This window comes from Salmo salar, chromosome 11 (genome assembly GCF_965601325.2).
Source record: "Salmo salar chromosome 11, fSalSal1, whole genome shotgun sequence".
NCBI lineage: Eukaryota > Metazoa > Chordata > Actinopteri > Salmoniformes > Salmonidae > Salmo > Salmo salar.
Genome location: NC_138301.1, coordinates 116,728,390 through 116,748,012, shown reverse-complemented (window position 1 = coordinate 116,748,012; position 19,623 = coordinate 116,728,390). Strand labels below are relative to the sequence as shown.

General features: G+C 48.3%; 1 protein-coding gene across 1 annotated transcript in view; it reads right to left on the bottom strand.

Moving 5' to 3' along the window:
* Positions 1-19,623, bottom strand: part of LOC145850140 (sister chromatid cohesion protein PDS5 homolog B-like) — a 66,403-nt gene that overhangs the window by 27,657 nt on the left and 19,123 nt on the right. The window contains 14 exon segments of the mRNA XM_082958303.1: positions 480-684; positions 1,028-1,151; positions 1,298-1,434; positions 3,076-3,144; positions 3,310-3,468; positions 3,769-3,892; positions 6,561-6,721; positions 6,993-7,098; positions 7,277-7,392; positions 12,334-12,473; positions 15,200-15,248; positions 15,349-15,430; positions 16,825-16,938; positions 18,465-18,616. Coding sequence (XP_082814429.1) covers positions 480-684; positions 1,028-1,151; positions 1,298-1,434; positions 3,076-3,144; positions 3,310-3,468; positions 3,769-3,892; positions 6,561-6,721; positions 6,993-7,098; positions 7,277-7,392; positions 12,334-12,473; positions 15,200-15,248; positions 15,349-15,430; positions 16,825-16,938; positions 18,465-18,616 — 1,738 coding nt within the window.

The following is a 19,623-nucleotide window of genomic DNA, read 5'->3' as shown; positions in this document are numbered from 1 at the left end:
TAGGACTGGTCTGGTTTCATGGAGCAGAATAGGACTGGTCTGGTTTCATGGAGCAGAATAGGACTGGTCTGCTTTCATGGAGCAGAATAGGACTGGTCTGGTTTCATGGAGCAGAATAGGACTGGTCTGGTTTCATGGAGCAGAATAGGACTGGTCTGGTTTCATGGAGCAGAATAGGACTGGTCTGGTTTCATGGAGCAGAATAGGACTGGTCTGGTTTCATGGAGCAGAATAGGACTGGTCTGGTTTCATGGAGCAGAATAGGACTGGTCTGGTTTCATGGAGCAGAATAGGACTGGTCTGGTTTCATGGAGCAGAATAGGACTGGTCTGGTTTCATGGAGCAGAATAGGACTGGTCTGGTTTCATGGAGCAGAATAAATAGTATCCAGGACTTTCTCCTGATGTTGATATTGACCAGACACTGCCTGGTGTGTGTGTGTGTGTGTGTGTGTGTGGGGCTGTGCCCATCTCTCTCACCGCTGACGGCAGCGTGTTGTTTAAGGTACTCTCTCCTGATTGTGATGTTCTTCACCAGACACTGCCTGGCGTGGGCCCGTCTCTCCTTCACAGGGTCCTTGGCACACAGGGCAAACACCGCCAGGTACTCCAGGGGCAGACGCAGGCGACACAGACCCTTATGGAGCTTCTGGGCAAAACCCTGGCGCACCTGGTAACACTCATCCTGGAGAGAGAGGGGGGGGGAGGGAGAGAGAGGTAGAGAGGTGGAGGGAGGGAGGTAGAGAGGTGGAGGGAGGTGGAGGGAGGGAGGGAGGTAGAGAGGTGGGGGGAGGGAGGTAGAGAGGTGGGGGGAGGGAGGTAGAGAGGTGGGGGGAGGGAGGGATGAGGAGAGAGAGGGGGGAGGGAGAGAGATGAGGAGAGAGAAGGGGGAGGGAGGGAGATGAGTAGGTGTTTTGAATGAGGGAAGAACAGGACGTGTGTGTGTGTGTGTGTGTGTGTGTGTGTGTGTGTGTGTGTGTGTGTGTGTGTGTGTGTGTGTGTGTGTGTGTGTGTGTGTGTGTTCTTACATTGATGACCAGGGCACAGAGTTGGTACTGCTCTAGGGTGATGATCTCATGGTAGCAGGGCTCCTGTGCCAGCTTCAGGAGGGCACACGCTGCTGCCAACCTCAGCCTGGACATATCTGGTTTACTGTGGAGGGGGGAGGGAGGGAGCATGGAGAGGGGAGGGAGGCAGAGGAGGTGTGGAGAATGAGAGGAGAGAGAAGAATGTGTCAGGTGTGTGTGTGATGTGGTGAGTGGTGTGATGTGGTGTGATGTGGTGTGTGTGGTGTGTACCCCATCTTGCCCTGCTCTGTCAGGTCTCCATCACTGTGTAGTATAGCAGTCAGCATCCTCAGAGTGGAGTTACCAGACTTAGACAGGGTGTTCTTTACGCCCAACAACCACCTCACCATCAACTTGATACCCTGGATCTAGAGACACAGAGAGAGGGAGAGAGAGAGAGAGAGAGAGAGAGAGAGAGAGAGAGAGAGAGAGAGAGAGAGAGAGAGAGAGAGAGGGCGAGAGACAGATGGAGCGTTTTGCATTGTTGACAAACCTGTAACTGCCATTTCCTGAAACCTATGGTCTTAAATGATATCAAACAATGTAGCCAACAGTCTTTCTGTGAAGGTCTGTATTAGAGGAACAGATCTCTCTGCCATCCGTTTCCATCCACACAGCCAACTACCCCGACACCGCACCGCCCGGTCCCTCCCGCCTACTACCGTTGTGGAGATCAAAGCATGTGCGGGCAAGACAGTGTTCTTGTTTAGTTGACTAAACGATGTAGCTAACTACCGTTACCTTTGTCCTTATGATGCCTTCGCTAAGGAGCTAACTACCTTTGTCGTTATGAAGCCTTCGCTAAGGAGCTAACTACCTTTGTCCTTATGAAGCCTTTGCTAAGGAGCTAACTACCTTTGTCCTTATGAAGCCTTCGCTAAGGAGCTAACTACCTTTGTCGTTATGAAGCCTTAGCTAAGGAGCTAACTACCTTTGTCGTTATGAAGCCTTAGCTAAGGAGCTAACTACCTTTGTCGTTATGAAGCCTTAGCTAAGGAGCTAACTGCCTTTGTCGTTATGAAGCCTTCGCTAAGAAGCTAACTACCTTTGTCGTTATGAAGCCTTCGCTAAGGAGCTAACTACCTTTGTCGTTATGAAGCCTTCGCTAAGGAGCTAACTACCTTTGTCGTTATGAAGCCTTAGCTAAGGAGCTAACTACCTTTGTCGTTATGAAGCCTTCGCTAAGGAGCTAACTACCTTTGTCGTTATGAAGCCTTAGCTAAGGAGCTAACTACCTTTGTCGTTATGAAGCCTTAGCTAAGGAGCTAACTACCACATAGTGGTTATGTTCTTGACTAACACATCTTGACTAATTTTGGAAAATGTATTTTGCTAACAATTTGTTCTCCATTTTCATCAACTCTTTCACCTCACATCAGTGTTGTCAACGGACCAGGAGGAGAGCTGCCATCTAGCTGGAGGGAGTAAAATAGTACTATAACTATGGGGCTGAGCAGAGAGCTAGAGATGTGTTATCTTCGCCCAAGTCCTCTGATTGGCTGAGCTCCAACTTCAGACGGTTGATTCAAAAACCACAATGTGCTAGAAGCCTATTTCAGCGTATTTTATGGTAGTTTTTCGTACCAGCGTACTTTGACCTCAAAATGCGTACAGGTTGGCAAGTCTAGTACAGTGAGACAGAGCTGGGGGAGAAGTACAGACAGAGGAGGGGGAGATTGAGAGAAAGGGACCAGAAGAGGAGAGGGGGGAGGTAGAGGGGGAGGTTGGGGAAGGCGGTAGAGGAGAGGGGGGAGGTAGAGGGGGAGGTTGGGGAAGGAGGTAGAGGAGAGAGGGGGAGGTTGGTTAAGGAGGTAGAGGAGAGGAAGTTGGGGAAGGCGGTAGAGGAGAGGGGGGAGGTTGGGGAAGGAGGTAGAGGAGAGAGGGGGAGGTTGGGGAAGGAGGTAGAGGAGAGGAAGTTGGGGAAGGCAGTAGAGGAGAGGGGGGAGGTTGGGGAAGGAGGTAGAGGAGAGGAGTTTGGGGAAGGAGGTAGAGGAGGAAGGGAAACCAACCTTGGCCAGGGTTTCAGAAGACACCTCATCATCAGGAACCCACAGCTTGGTGGTCTTCTTACCTGGGATCTACACAACAACCACACATCCACAATAAACAGAGAATGTTACAACCAGGAACACTGTGATCCGTCTTTTCATTTGAGAGAAGCCAAGTGTTCTGTGTGTATCCGTGTGTGTGTGTGTGCGCGCGCGTGTGTGTGTCTGTTTGAGGGTGAGTATGTGTACACCCACCCTGTCACTCATGAGCAGGTCCTTGACTATGAAGTTGGCCACCAGTGATTTGAGCGGAGCGGCAAACTGTTCTGGGGCCAGCAGAGCCAGGTGACCCAGAGTGGTGAGAGGAGTTATCAGCTGATCCAGGTCCTCAAGGTCCAGGCCTTTATGCAGCGGCTGGAAGAGAGAGCAAGACATTTAACTATTTCCTTTATCATCTGTTTACATGTGTAGAACTTCAAGGGCCGGTTTCCCCAGACGCAGATTACTTGGCCCAAAAATAACTTTCAATGGAGAATCACTATTTAGAAAGCTGTTCAGTTGATCTTCTGGTTAGAATATAATACTTCATAATATAACATTTGTATAATATTTTATGAAATGATTGCTTGATTGATTGATTGATAGGAAAGAGGGCTGAAAAAGTGTAGATATTAGCAGAAAAATTCTAGATCGTATTGGCAGACTGGTCCTCACCTCAAAGATCTGAGCGAAGTGCGTGTCTCTGTGTGTGAACATGGCATGGATACAGTGGATGGCATACTTGGCCTGGCGAGGGGGTCCTCTCTTAGCTTTGGTCTGCAGTACTGGCAGCAGGACACTAGGAGGAGAAGAGGAGAACATGGAGAGGACCCCCACTGTAATAAACCAAATGGTCTGCAGTACTGGCAGCAGAACACTAGGGGGAGAGGAGACGGAGAGGACCCCCACTGTACGGCGCAGACGGCAGCGGCCTAGGGGGGGGGCGGGCCGCCACTGTAATAAACCAAATGGTCTGCAGTACTGGCAGCAGGACACTAGGGGGAGAAGAGGAGAACATTAGAGAGAGGACCCCCACTGTAATAAACCAAATGGTCTGCAGTACTGGCAGCAGAACACTAGGGGGAGAAGAGGAGAACATTAGAGAGAGTACCCCCACTGTAATAAACCAAATGGTCTGCAGTACTGGCAGCAGGACACTAGGGGGAGAAGAGGAGAACATGAGGACCCCCACTGTAATAAACCAAATGGTCTGCAGTACTGGCAGCAGAACACTAGGGGGAGAAGAGGAGAACATGAGGACCCCCACTGTAATAAACCAAATGGTCTGCAGTACTGGCAGCAGGACACTAGGGGGAGAAGAGGAGAACATGAGGACCCCCACTGTAATAAACCAAATGGTCTGCAGTACTGGCAGCAGGACACTAGGGGGAGAAGAGGAGAACATGAGGAGGACCCCCACTGTAATAAACCAAATGGTCTGCAGTACTGGCAGCAGAACACTAGGGGGAGAAGAGGAGAACATGAGGACCCCCACTGTAATAAACCAAATGGTCTGCAGTACTGGCAGCAGGACACTAGGGGGAGAAGAGGAGAACATGAGGACCCCCACTGTAATAAACCAAATGGTCTGCAGTACTGGCAGCAGAACACTAGGGGGAGAAGAGGAGAACATTAGAGAGAGGACCCCCACTGTAATAAACCAAATGGTCTGCAGTACTGGCAGCAGGACACTAGGGGGAGAAGAGGAGAACATGAGGACCCCCACTGTAATAAACCAAATGGTCTGCAGTACTGGCAGCAGGACACTAGGGGGAGAAGAGGAGAACATTAGAGAGAGGACCCCCACTGTAACAAACCAAATGGTCTGCAGTACTGGCAGCAGGACACTAGGGGGAGAAGAGGAGAACATGAGGACCCCCACTGTAATAAACCAAATGGTCTGCAGTACTGGCAGCAGGACACTAGGGGGAGAAGAGGAGAACATGAGGACCCCCACTGTAATAAACCAAATGGTCTGCAGTACTGGCAGCAGGACACTAGGGGGAGAAGAGGAGAACATGAGGACCCCCACTGTAATAAACCAAATGGTCTGCAGTACTGGCAGCAGGACACTAGGGGGAGAAGAGGAGAACATGAGGTCCCCCACTGTAACAAACCAAATGGTCTGCAGTACTGGCAGCAGGACACTAGGGGGAGAAGAGGAGAACATTAGAGAGAGGCCCCCACTGTAATAAACCAAATGGTCTGCAGTACTGGCAGCAGGACACTAGGGGGAGAAGAGGAGAACATGAGGACCCCCACTGTAACAAACCAAATGGTCTGCAGTACTGGCAGCAGGACACTAGGGGGAGAAGAGGAGAACATGAGGACCCCCACTGTAATAAACCAAATGGTCTGCAGTACTGGCAGCAGGACACTAGGGGGAGAAGAGGAGAACATTAGAGAGAGGACCCCCACTGTAATAAACCAAATGGTCTGCAGTACTGGCAGCAGGACACTAGGGGGAGAAGAGGAGAACATTAGAGAGAGGACCCCCACTGTAATAAACCAAATGGTCTGCAGTACTGGCAGCAGGACACTAGGGGGAGAAGAGGAGAACATGAGGACCCCCACTGTAATAAACCAAATGGTCTGCAGTACTGGCAGCAGAACACTAGGGGGAGAAGAGGAGAACATGAGGACCCCCACTGTAATAAACCAAATGGTCTGCAGTACTGGCAGCAGGACACTAGGGGGAGAAGAGGAGAACATGAGGACCCCCACTGTAATAAACCAAATGGTCTGCAGTACTGGCAGCAGGACACTAGGGGGAGAAGAGGAGAACATGAGGACCCCCACTGTAATAAACCAAATGGTCTGCAGTACTGGCAGCAGGACACTAGGGGGAGAAGAGGAGAACATGAGGACCCCCACTGTAATAAACCAAATGGTCTGCAGTACTGGCAGCAGGACACTAGGGGGAGAAGAGGAGAACATTAGAGGGAGGAATAACAGGGAAATGAGAGACTTTTCCCCAGGGAGAGGAGGTTTATGAGTTGCCTGACTGGGCTGTGGGACAAGTGGATGACCTGTTACATTTGGATAGTTCAAATGGAACCGTTGACGGGCCTCCCGACTATCAACCAATCAGCATCCAGGATCCAAACAGCCAGTTATATAATACACATTCATACACTAGAAGGCTGTTTTACACACTACAGCAGCTTGTTCAATGGGATGCAATGTCCAAAAAAGACATTAGCAGAATCGTTACGTTGTAATCTATAGAAAGATGATTATTTGACGTGGTCGGCTATAACAGTGACTTCAGTCTAATAATAACATCAAGGTTAACACAATCAAAGAGCTTTATGGGGGGAAACATTTGTATACATCAACAAATGGAAACCGGGAAAAAGTAGTGAACTCATGACTTGATGCGAGGAAGGTATGTAGGTATGTGTGTGTATGTGTATGCGTGTGTGTGTGTACATCTATGCAACACAAACATTTGACATTAAACTCACGACTTGATGTGAGGGAAGCTCTCCTCCATCTTGCTGCCTGTGTTTTTAAATATCTGCAGCGCCGCCTCGGCCACCTTCTCATCATCCATCTTCAGACAGCCCAGCAGGGATTCAAACGTCTCTGCAGAGTGGAACGAGACCGGGTGGGTGAACGACAGGACCTGGAGGGAGGGAGGGAGGGGGGTGAGAGAAGGGTGAATGACAACAGAGAGAGAAAGGACAGGAAGCCAGAGAGAAAGGGAGAGAGGGGGGGGATGAGAGAAGGGTGAATGACAACAGAGAGAGAGAAAGCACAGGAAGCCAGAGAGAAAGGGAGAGAGGGGGGGGTGGGGGGGGCGAGAGAGAGGGGGGGGGGGGGGGGGGGGTGAGAGGGGTGAGCAACAGAGAGAGAAAGCACAGGAAGCCAGAGAGGAGAAAGAGAGAGAGAAATACCTTGAGTAGTTCCAGTCCTGCCCTGATGGCCTGTTCAGTAGGAACTCCCTCTTCATCATCCTCAGCTGTTCCATCTATCGACTTGTTCACCTGCTTTACCAGAGCACTGGGAGGGGAGGGACGGAGGGAGGGAGGTAGAGAGAGAGGGAGGTAGAGAAAGAAACAAAGTCCGAGAAAGACAGGGTTGAAAAGAGAGTGGGGGGGAGAGAGAGAAAACACAACGTAAGCAAATCATAGATCAGTCACCATGTGTGTTAGTGTGCGTGCGTTCGGGTGCGTATTACCTGATAGACTCTGTGTCGATGTGTACAGGAGCGATTCTTTCCAGCAGGAACTTGACCATCTCTAAGAAGGGATTACTGGGCTGTTTAGGACTGCCTAACTTCTTAGTGATGTCTCTCTGGAGGACACACACACACACACACACCACACACACACACACACACACACACACACACACACACACACACACACAGTTTCTGTTAGGGAAATGTGGCGTCAGACATTTGACTGGCAGCATTTTATTTTACCGGACATTTTCAGAAATTTGCCGGACCCATCGAGTAACCTGATTATGGCGTCCACCCACGGTGTTCAGAATGACATTTAGTTCATGGCTATTCATCTTAACAGAACATGCAAGTCGAGGATGCAACGATGTGAGGTCCTTCTTACTAAAGTCCAATGCCCACATTTTTCCTGAGCCATCAAGATGAGTAACGAACAGCAAAACCACTAGCCTATGTCAATCTACTATCCCCTATAAAATAGAATCGTTTCCCTATTCTATTGGTCAACTTGACAGGAAATACAAATTATACCAAACAGACTCTGGGACAGTTGTGGGACGGTAGATCCCACATACAACCAGCCTAGGCTACATTAAAGAAAAAATACATTAAATAAATAAATAAATAAACCTAAAAAAAATGTAACAGATCAGAACGTTTAGCTTAAAAATGTTGATAAACTATTATTTCTTCACATTAGAAACTACGCACAAATGTTCGTTCCATAATGCAATTAGCAGAAAAACACTTGTCGAAAGTGAGCGGTTTCATATCCATTAGAAAAGTAGAAAGAGGGGAGATCTAAGATGTAACAACTAGCACGGGATGCTAATATGACAAGGATTATCAACAACTAGCTTGGGATGATAATATGACTAGGATTATCAACAACTGGCATGGGATGCTAATGTGACTAGGATTATCAACAACTAGCATGGGTTCGCTAATGTGACTAGGATTATCAACAACTAGCATGGGATGCTAATATGACTAGGATTATCAACAACTAGCATGGGATGCTAATATGACTAGGATTATCAACAACTAGCATGGGTTCACTAATATGACTAGGATTATCAACAACTAGCATGGGATGCTAATGTGACTAGGATATCAACAACTAGCATGGGTTCGCTAATGTGACTAGGATTATCAACAACTAGCATGGGATGCTAATATGACTAGGATTATCAACAACTAGCATGGGTTCGCTAATATGACTAGGATTATCAACAACTAGCATGGGATGCTAATATGACTAGGATTATCAACAACTAGCATGGGTTCACTAATATGACTAGGATTATCAACAACTAGCATGGGATGCTAATGTGACTAGGATATCAACAACTAGCATGGGTTCGCTAATGTGACTAGGATTATCAACAACTAGCATGGGATGCTAATATGACTAGATTATCAACAACTAGCATGGGTTCGCTAATATGACAAGGATTATCAACAACTGGCATGTGATGCTAATATGACTAGGATTATCAACAACTAGCATAGGATGCTAATGTGACTAGGATATCAACAACTAGCATGGGTTCGCTAATATGACTAGGATTATCAACAACTGGCATATGATGCTAATATGACTAGGATTATCAACAACTAGCATGGGTTCGCTAACGTGACTAGGATTATCAACTAGCATGGGTTTGCTAATGTGACTAGGATTATCAACAACTAGCATGGGATGCTAATATGACTAGAATTATCAACAACTAGCATGGGATGATAATATGACTAGAACTATCAACAACTGGCATGGGATGCTAATATGACTAGGATTATCAACAACTAGCATGGGATGCTAATATGACTAGGATTATCAACAACTAGCATAGGATGCTAATATGACTAGAATTATCAACAACTAGCATGGGATGCTAATATGACTAGAATTATCAACAACTAGCATGGGATGCTAATATGACTAGAATTATCAACAAATATAACTAGGATCATCAACAACTAGCATGGGATGCTAATATGACTAGAATTATCAACAACTGGCATGGGATACTAATATGACAAGGATTGTTCTTTTGGTTACAGGACAATGAAAGGACGTTTCAGATTTTGCTACTTTGAAGCAAGGTAAGACATACCTCATAATACAGTGGGGGGGGGGGGAAAGTATTTGATCCCATGCTGATTTTGTACGTTTGATCAGTTCTTTGTAAGTGGGCAGTCTATAATTTTAATAGTAGGTTTATTTGAACAGTGAGAGACAGAATAACAACAAAAAAATCCAGAAAAACGCATGTCAAAAATGTTATAAATTGATTTGCATTTTAATGAGGGAATTAAGTATTTGACCCCTCTGCAAAACATGACTTAGTACTTGGTGGCAAAACCCTTGTTGGAAATCACAGAGGTCAGACGTTTCTTGTAGTTGGCCACCAGGTTGGCACACATCTCAGGAGGGATTTTGTCCCACTCCTCTTTGCAGATCTTCTCCAAGTCATTAAGGTTTCGAGTCTGATGTTTGGCAACTCGAACTTTCAGCTCCCTCCACAGATTTTCTATGGGATTAAGGTCTGGAGACTGGCTAGGCCACTCCAGGACCTTAAAGTGCTTCTTCTTGAGCCACTCCTTTGTTGCCTTGGCCGTGTGTTTTGGGTCATTGTCATGCTGGAATACCCATCCACGACCCATTTTCAATGCCCTGGCTGAGGGAAGGAGGTTCTCACCCAAGATTTGACGGTACATGGCCCCGTCCATCGTCCCTTTGATGCGGTGAAGTTGTCCTGTCCCCTTAGCAGAAAAACACCCCCAAAGCATAATGTATCCACCTCCATGTTTGACGGTGGACATGGTGTTCTTGGGGTCATAGGCAGCATTCCTCCTCCTCCAAACACAGTGAGTTGAGTCGATGTCAAAGAGCTCCATTTTGGTCTCATCTGACCACAACACTTTCACCCAGTTGTCCTCTGAGTCATTCAGATGTTCATTGGCAAACTTCAGACGGGCATGTACATGTGCTTTCTTGAGCAGGGGGACCTTGCGGGGGCTGCAGGATTTCAGTCCTTCACGGCGTAGTGTGTTAACAATTGTTTTCTTAGTGACTATGGTCCCAGCTGCCTTGAGATCATTGACAAGATCCTCCAGTGTAGTTCTGGGCTGATTCTTCACCGTTCTCATGATCATTGCAACTCCACGAGGTGAGATCTTGCATTGAGCCCCAGGCCGAGGGAGATTGACAGTTCTTTTGTGTTTCTTCCATTTGCCAATAATCGCACCAAATGTTGTCACCTTCTCAACCAAGCTGCTTGGTGATGGTCTTGTAGCCCATTCCAGCCTTGTGTAGGTCTACAATCTTGTCCCTGACATCCTTGGAGAGCTCTTTGGTCTTGGCCATGGTGGAGAGTTAGGAATCTGATTGATTAATTGCTTCTGTGGACAGGTGTCTTTTTTACAGGTAGCAAGCTGCGGTTAGGAGCACTCCCTTTAAGAGTGTGCTCCTAATCTCAGCTCGTTACCTGTATAAAAGACACCTGAGAGCCAGAAATCTTTCTGATTGAGAGGGGGTCAAATACTTATTTCCCTCATTAAAATGCAAATCAATTTATAACATTTCTGACATGTGTTTTTCTGGATATTTTTGTTAAAATTATAGACTGATCCTTTCTTTGTCAGTGGGCAAACGTACAAAATCAGCAGGGGATCAAATACTTTTTCCCCCACTGTATGTTGTAAAATGTTCAGCTTTCCAACAAATAAGTATATGTTTTCAAAATGCATACTGCCTCCACCTCATTGCAAAGTGGTGTGTGATGGGCTCAGCGTCTGCTAAATGACTAAAATGTCTGATGAAGCCTGCTTCCCGTTGCCGATACATTTGCTGTATGAGAGGCTGTAACAGCAGCAGCTCTCGCTGACTGACAGATTTTACACTCCAAGGCTTTGTATCTGTATACTGTGACCGTGTGGTAAATAAGATACATAACAAATATAAACACACGCACCAATTTAAATCCACTAAATTGTGCAAATTATCCTGTAGACCAATAGGCATGACCGGTCAAATGTATTTCCATGGACTGGTGTTAATGAACAGGCTGAAAAGCATTATGGGATTGTTTTCCTTCTTCTACCGGACATTTGGCCGGTGCCAATTTACTTTACTACAATTCAGCTTTTCAACAAACAAACAAGAAATTCCACCCAAAAGCCAGCGAATACACGCTAATACCGGCAGGTACACGCTAATACCGGCAGGTACACGCTAATACCGGCTGGTACACACACATCAGTATAATCACACATACACTCAAACATCAGTATAACAGGTTACTAGGCTGTTTAGGACTGCCTGGCTTCCTAGTGAAGTCTCTCTGTAGAAGGATAAGTAACGGGGGCCCTGGGTGGAGCAGCAGTTGAGGCGCCATTACAGCATGGGGTTTAATCCTGACGGCCAGGCGGGTCACGTTTCAGAGGACGGCCAGGCGGGTCACGTTTCAGAGGACGGCCAGGCGGGTCACGTTTCAGAGGACGGCCAGGCGGGTCACGTTTCAGAGGACGGCCAGGCGGGTCACGTTTCAGAGTACGGCCAGGCGGGTCACGTTTCAGAGGACGGCCAGGCGGGTCACGTTTCAGAGAGACGGCCAGGCGGGTCACGTTTCAGAGGACGGCCAGGCGGGTCACGTTTCAGATGACGGCCAGGCGGGTCACGTTTCAGAGGACGGCCAGGCGGGTCACGTTTCAGAGGACGGCCAGGCGGGTCACGTTTCAGAGGACGGCCAGGCGGGTCACGTTTCAGAGGACGGCCAGGCGGGTCACGTTTCAAAGGACTTATGACTCCACCTTTGCCTCTCCCGAGCCCATTGAGAAGTTACAGAGATGAGCCAAGGGACCTAATTATATGCTTGTGGCCACACCACCCTGAACACGCCTGTTAGGGCCTGGTTAGAACTGGGACAGGAGACTGCCTGGGAATACCAGGTGCCGTAAGCAACAACAAAAAAAGCAACAAAAAAAGGAAGGAAGGATAAGTAATAAAAACACATACGCAATCGCGCACACACGCTCTCTCTACTCACCACACAGACTTGGGCCTGTTTGCAGGAGCAGGCCGGTGAGACCAGGGTCTCTAGTTGGTTTCTGATCCGCTCATCATCATCCAGGACCTGGGCTAGCTTCTTCACAAAGTCCTGGGCCTTGCCTGGGTCTGGAAGGTTCCCTGGAGATACACACAGGGGGGGTTAGTGTTGAGAGAGTGTGTGTGTGGTGGGTGTGCACTTAGAAAATAAAGGTTCTTCGGCTGTCCCCCATTTAAAAAAACACTTGGTCAACCAAATGTGATCGGCTCGTTCGACCAATCGATTGGCCCAAATGTTTAAACATGCATTTTTCCATATATAGTCACCCTATGTGTTTTAATAAAATCAACTATATACATTGAGCTTGTCTGATGCTTTAAGCGCACTGTTTGCTGAAGTAAGACAAATGCCTCAAGAGGGAACCAGAGATCTAGATAACCAGAAGAAAAATAACTATCCTCTTCACCTCTCCTGCTGGCCTTCGCAGATTCTGCCATTACTCTCCTGAAGATGCCGGTAATAGGCTACACGAGGAGTCGGCAAGCTTTCTCATGTTGAATGCCAATTTATCTTACCATTTCTACCCATCTGCGTGCCAGTTACGGTTTTCATATGCAAATTCTCACGACAGTTTCATTTCATTTACAATAACGTCTTCATATCTCAAAATCATTGTCATGTGGTTAATCAACATTCTATCTAAATGAATATCCTATAAATTACATTGGCTACACACGGCCTGTCTGCAACCAACTTCAAACACTGCACCAACTATTAACTTGGGTCAGGCCTGAAGCTTGCACGAGCGAACATGCAACATTGTATAAAATAGTCTGGGCCCTCAGCATTTCCCATGCCAGTGAGCTTGGGACAGACACAGCTGTAGGCTATTTTCACTAGGGATAAGAAGCAGTGGTTGACTTGGGCAGGAAGCTCACCGGAGCGGAGTACCGGCACCTCAACTTTTCTACTGTTCCTGTTCCTCTTATAGAATATTAGCTCAAAAGTATTGTGGATCTCCTGCACCTAAATATAAACAGTACCAGCACGCAAAATGAGTAACAGAACCTATTTCAGTCTTCCCTGTGCCTCAGTTGGTAGAGCATGGTGTTTGCAACGCCAGCATGGTGTGTGCAACGCGAGGGTTGTGGGTTCGATTCCCACGGGGGGCCAGTACAAAACAATTTTTTTTTTGCATGAAATGAAATGTATGTATTCATTACTGTAAGTCGCTCTGGATAAGAGCGTCTGCTAAATGACTAAAATGTAAATGTTATGGAAAGATACTTCAGATACATTGAGGAACTATTGTCATTCTAAACGGATGTAAAAACAGTCTTTGTTTGCTTGACGTTTGAAGAAAACGTTACTTTGAGAAGCTCCACAGGTGGTGCGTTAGGCCAGTCAGAAGACTGGAATAATAATATTGAATGCATTAACAGAAATTACCGTAACCAAAGTAATAAATATTGGGCCTCCCGAGTGGCGCAGTGTGGCGCAGGCGTCACTACAGACCAGGGTTCGTTCCCGGGCTGTGTCACAACCGGCTATGATCGGGAGTCCCATAGGGCGGCGCACAATTGGCCCAGTGTCGTCTGGGTTAGGGGAGGGTTTGACCAGGGGGGCCAGCACAGGAAAATAATTATATGAAATGTATGCATTCACTACTGTAAGTCGCTCTGGATAAGAGCGTCTGCTAAATGACTAAAATGTAAATGTAAATGTCTATACTTGGCTCAACGCGCTCTAGCGACCCCTTGTGGCGGTTCGGACGCCTGCAGGCAAAACTCGGTGGTCAGTTGAACGGTGTTTCCTCAGACACATTGGTGCGGCTGACTTCCGGGTTAAGATGGCAAGTGTTAAGAAGCACGATTTGGCGGTACATATTTCAGAGAATGCACGACTCGACCTTCGCCTCCCGAGCACGTTGGGGAGTTTCAGCGATGACACAAGATCGAAATTGGGGAGAAAAAGGGGGTTAAAATAAAAAATATATACAAAAGTAACAAACATTGTAGATTAGAAATGATAGGAATTAACGGTAAATATACTACTGGTGATATATGTAATGGGGAATTAATATAGACTTAACAATCAAACAATTCACACAATGAAGTTCTGAAACAATGAATGTGAACAAACTGGCAAGAGAGCGAGAACATTCTGGAGAGAGAAGTGCATTGTGCCTCTGGACACATGGTCAATCCCACGCCAGCATTGGCCGTGCAGCATTTACGGTGATACAGCCTCAGCAGTAGTCAGGGCGTTCACAGTTCACGGAGCAGTGCAGCTGTTGTCAAGGTAGCGAGTTTGTCTTTTCTACAGGATGTACCGCCCCCACCTACCGTCAACCAATCATGTCAATACAGAGCTATACAGAGCCCTCCGCATTGTTCCAACATTTGGGAGGTGCATGGTAATGTGGTACGGAGCTGGATTTGACCTCTGCGTGTCTCTGGAGGGAGCGCCATTCCGTCACACCTTCCATATGGAGCCTCACACCACATTTTCAGATCAAGCAGAAATTGGCTTTTAGTCTAGGCCTCCGCAATGGATTAGTTCACTGAGATGGGCACAAACTACATATTTGTTGCTACTCAACTAAAACAATCTCGGTCGACCAACAGCCTAAGGACCAAACAATCGACCAGTCGACTAATTGGGGTCAGCCCTAGTCCCCATAGAATAATCTTTTTAGGTTCCATGTAGAAACTTTTTGGGTTCCATGTAGAACCTTCAGTGGAAAAGGTTCTACATGGAATCCGAAAGTGTTCTACCTGGAACCAAAAAGGGTTCTTCAAAGGGTTGTGTGTGTGTGTGTGTGTGTGTGTGTGTGTGTGTGGTGGGTTGAGTGAAGTTGACTTACTCGTAATCACCATAACCTTGGCAAACACCGCCTTGCTACCCGCATCAGACTGAAAAAAACGAAACAATATTTAGTGTTGTAATACATTTCAGTAGCAGAGTATATATGAACATTCAGCATTAGGAGCAGTAGCAGTTGCTTAGCAGTACCTTGGGCTGTTTGACCAGGTCCAGGAGATCTTTGACATGGTGTCTCAACATGTTCTGACACTTCCACATCTCATTCAGAGCCCTGTGGGTGGGGGGAGGGGGGGGGGAGAGAATGCTATTAAAACATATAGTAAGTCGGCCACACAGAAGCTCTGCTAAAGGAGGACAGTAGCATATTACAGTAGCATTAATTAGGTATGGAGGAGGCTGAGACAGAACCTCTGCTGACTAAAGCATGTTTTCATCACCAGTAAGAAACTGCTAGCCGTTGGCTGCTAACAGCTGAGAACTGCTAGCCGTTGGCTGCTAACAGCTGAGAACTGCTAGCCGTTGGCTGCTAACAGCTGAGAACTGCTAGCCGTTGGCTGCTAACAGCTGAGAACTGCTAGCCGTTGGCTGCTAACAGCTGAGAACTGCTAGCCGTTGGCTGCTAACAGCTGAGAACTGCTAGCCGTTGGCTGCTAACAGCTGAGAACTGCTAGCCGTTGGCTGTTAACAGCTGAGAACTGCTAGCCGTTGGCTGTTAACAGCTGAGAACTGTTAGCTAACTGGCAAACACAAAAACGTCTCAAACTTTGGAAGGAGAAACCAGCATAAATGGTTATATCGCCCTCTAGTGGGAAACGTAAGAACTGCCAAAAATGTACAGTCAAAGAAGAGAATAATTATTCAGTTTTTTCCTAAATAGAGGCATACTAAGACAAATTAAACGTGACAGAGTGTAAATGATAACACTTTATAGTGCAGGAAATTAAGAAATGGATTTAAATGCTGGAAGTGAATGATGATATTAAACAATTCATTTAGCAAATGAGCAAAAGCTGTGTGGATTAAGGAAATAGAAGCCTGGCTCCAATAAGCACCTGTTGTGTTCAGTGATTTAAGCAAATAAACACCTGGGCTATTAATTTAAGTTTTACGGTATACAGTTACTGTAACAGCCCTAAGCATTAGTATTTTACAGTAGCAGAGGTACATTACAGTAGCAGAGGTACATTACAGTAGCAGAGGTACATTACAGTAGCATTGGTTAAGTATAGAGGGAGCTGAAAGGTAGGGAGGGAGCTGGAGTCGAAAATAGGACAAGACCTAATTGTAAGTGTGAGACTTACTTGACTGCGTTAGTGTCCAGGGTAGGGAGGGAGGAAGAAACAGGAGACTTACTTGACAGCGTTAGTGTCCAGGGTAGGGAGGGAGGAAGAAACAGGAGACTTACTTGACAGCGTTAGTGTCCAGGGTAGGGAGGGAGGAAGAAACAGGAGACTTACTTGACAGCGTTAGTGTCCAGGGTAGGGAGGGAGGAAGAAACAGGAGACTTACTTGACAGCGTTAGTGTCCAGGGTAGGGAGGGAGGAAGAAACAGGAGACTTACTTGACAGCGTTAGTGTCCAGGGTAGGGAGGGAGGAAGAAACAGGAGACTTACTTGACAGCGTTAGTGTCCAGGGTAGGGAGGGAGGAAGAAACAGGAGACTTACTTGACAGCGTTAGTGTCCAGGGTAGCGTAGAGATAATACAAACACTTCATCCTCTCTGTAGTCTCCAGGTTGTGAGGTACCATGTACTGGGCAAAGATACGCTCTACCAACAACCTGACAGACAGAGGAGAGAGGAGAGGAGTGGATGTGAGGAGAGGAGGGAGAGAAAGGATGTGAGGAGAGGAGGGAGAGAAAGGATGTGAGGAGAGGAGGGAGGGAGAGAGAGGATGTGAGGAGAGGAGAGAGGATGTGAGGAGAGGAGAGAGGATGTGAGGAGAGGAGAGAGGATGTGAGGAGAGGAGAGAGGATGTGAGGAGAGGAGAGAGGATGTGAGGAGAGAGGATGTGAGGAGAGGAGAGAGGATGTGAGGAGAGGATGTGAGGAGAGGAGGGAGGATGTGAGGAGAGGAGAGAGGATGTGAGGAGAGGATGTGAGGAGAGAGGATGTGAGGTGAGGATATGAGGTGAGGAGAGAGGATGTGAGGAGAGAGGATGTGAGGAGAGGAGAGAGGATGTGAGGAGAGGAGAGAGGATGTGAGGAGAGGAGGGAGGATGTGAGGAGAGGAGAGAGGATGTGAGGAGAGGAGGGAGGATGTGAGGAGAGGAGGGAGGATGTGAGGAGAGGAGAGAGGAGAGAGGATGTGAGGTGAGGATATGAGGTGAGGAGAGAGGATGTGAGGAGAGAGGATGTGAGGAGAGAGGATGTGAGGAGAGGATGTGAGGAGGGAGAGAGGATATGAGTAGGGAGAGATGTGAGGAGAGGAGAGAGGATGTGAGGAGAGAGGATGTGAGGAGAGGAGAGAGGATGTGAGGTGAGGAGAGAGGATGTGAGGAGAGGATGTGAGGAGAGGAGAGAGGATGTGAGGTGAGGATGTGAGGAGAGGGTATGAGGAGAGGAGAGAGGATGTGAGGAGGGAGAGAGGATGTGAGGAGGGAGAGAGGATGTGAGGAGAGGAGAGAGGATGTGAGGAGAGGATATGAGGAGAGGAGAGAGGATGTGAGGAGAGGATGTGAGGAGGGAGAGAGGAGAGAGGATGTGAGGAGGGAGAGAGGAGAGAGGATGTGAGGAGAGGAAGAGGAGAGGGGAAGGAAAGGTTGTAAAGAGGAGAGAAACGAGAGAGGGAGTTATAACATTACAGGGGGATATAGGGAGCTTTATTTTATTTCAGTCTCAATCCACACCCTTCTAACATGCTCTCTCTCTGATTCGCTCTCCATCTTTATATTCTACTAGCCTCTCTCCCCTCCTCCTCCTCTCTCCATCTTTATATTCTACTAGCCTCTCTCCCCTCCTCCTCCTCTCTCAGCAGTGTTGGAGTCCATCATTTCTCATTACACTCATTTAACAGAATCATCTTTTTACATCTGCCAGCACACACACACACACACACACACACACACACACACACACACACGGTAATCTAACCCGTCTTTCCATTTAGACAGACTTGTCGTTGATGCTCTGGACTTCCCTTCACACACACAGCGTCACACACACACACAACGTCACCCCCCCCCCCCCCCCCGCGGGCCCCCAGCCCCCCCCCCCCGCGTCACACACACACACGTCGCCCCCCCCCCCCCCCCCCAGCGTCACACACACACACACACAGCATCCCCCCCCAGCGTCCCCCCTTCTACCTGTCGTCGATGCTGTTCTGATAGTAGATGTGTAGTAGTTTATCTTTGATCCAGGAGATCTGATTGGCTGCCTCCTTGCCCCCCTCTCCCTGGAGAGAGTACTTCTTATAGATCTGAGCCAGTCCCATCATGGCCTCTTTACGCACACGCCACTATGGAGGGAGAGAGGGGTAGGGAGAAGAGTGGAGAAGGGAGAGGGAAGGGGGAGAGAGGTAGGGAGAAGAGTGGAGAAGGGAGAGGGAAGGGGGAGAGAGGGGTAGGGAGAAGAGTGGAGAAGGGAGAGGGAAGGGAGAGAGAGGGGTAGGGAGAAGAGTGGAGAGGGGAGAGGGAAGGGGGAGAGAGGGGTAGGGAGAAGAGTGGAGAGGGGAGAGGGAAGGGGGAGAGAGGGGTAGAGAGAAGAGTGGAGAGGGAGAGGGAAGGGGGAGAGAGGGGTAGGGAGAAGAGTGGAGAGGGGAGAGGGAAGGGGGAGGGAAGGGGGAGAGAGGGGTAGGGAGAAGAGTGGAGAAGGGGGAGGGAAGGGGGAGAGAGTGGTAGGGAGAAGAGTGGAGAAGGGAGAGGGACGGGGGAGAGAGGGGTAGGGAGAAGAGTGGAGAGGGGAGAGGGAAGGGGGAGGGAAGGGGGAGAGAGAAGAGTGGAGAAGGAAGGGGGAGAGAGGGGTAGAGAGAAGGGAGAGGGAAGGGGGAGGGAAGGGGGAGAGAGGGGTAGGGAGAAGAGTGGAGAAGGGAGAGGGAAGGGGGAGGGAGGGGTAGAGAGAAGAGTGGAGAAGGGAGAGGGAAGAGGGAGAGAGGGGTAGAGAGGGGTAGGGAGAAGAGTGGAGAGGGAGAGGGAAGGGGGAGAGAGGGGTAGGGAGAAGAGTGGAGAAGGGAGAGGGAAGGGGGAGAGAGGGGTAGAGAGAAGAGTGGAGAAGGAGAGGGAAGGGGGAGAGAGGGGTAGAGAGAAGAGTGGAGAAGGGAGAGGGAAGGGGGAGAGAGGGGTAGAGAGAAGAGTGGAGAAGGGAGAGGGAAGGGGGAGAGAGGGGTAGGGAGAAGAGTGGAGAAGGGGGAGGGAAGGGGTAGGGAGAAGAGTGGAGAAGGGGGAGGGAAGGGGGAGAGAGGGGTAGAGAGAAGAGTGGAGAAGGGGGAGGGAAGGGGTAGAGAGAAGAGTGGAGAAGGGGGAGGGA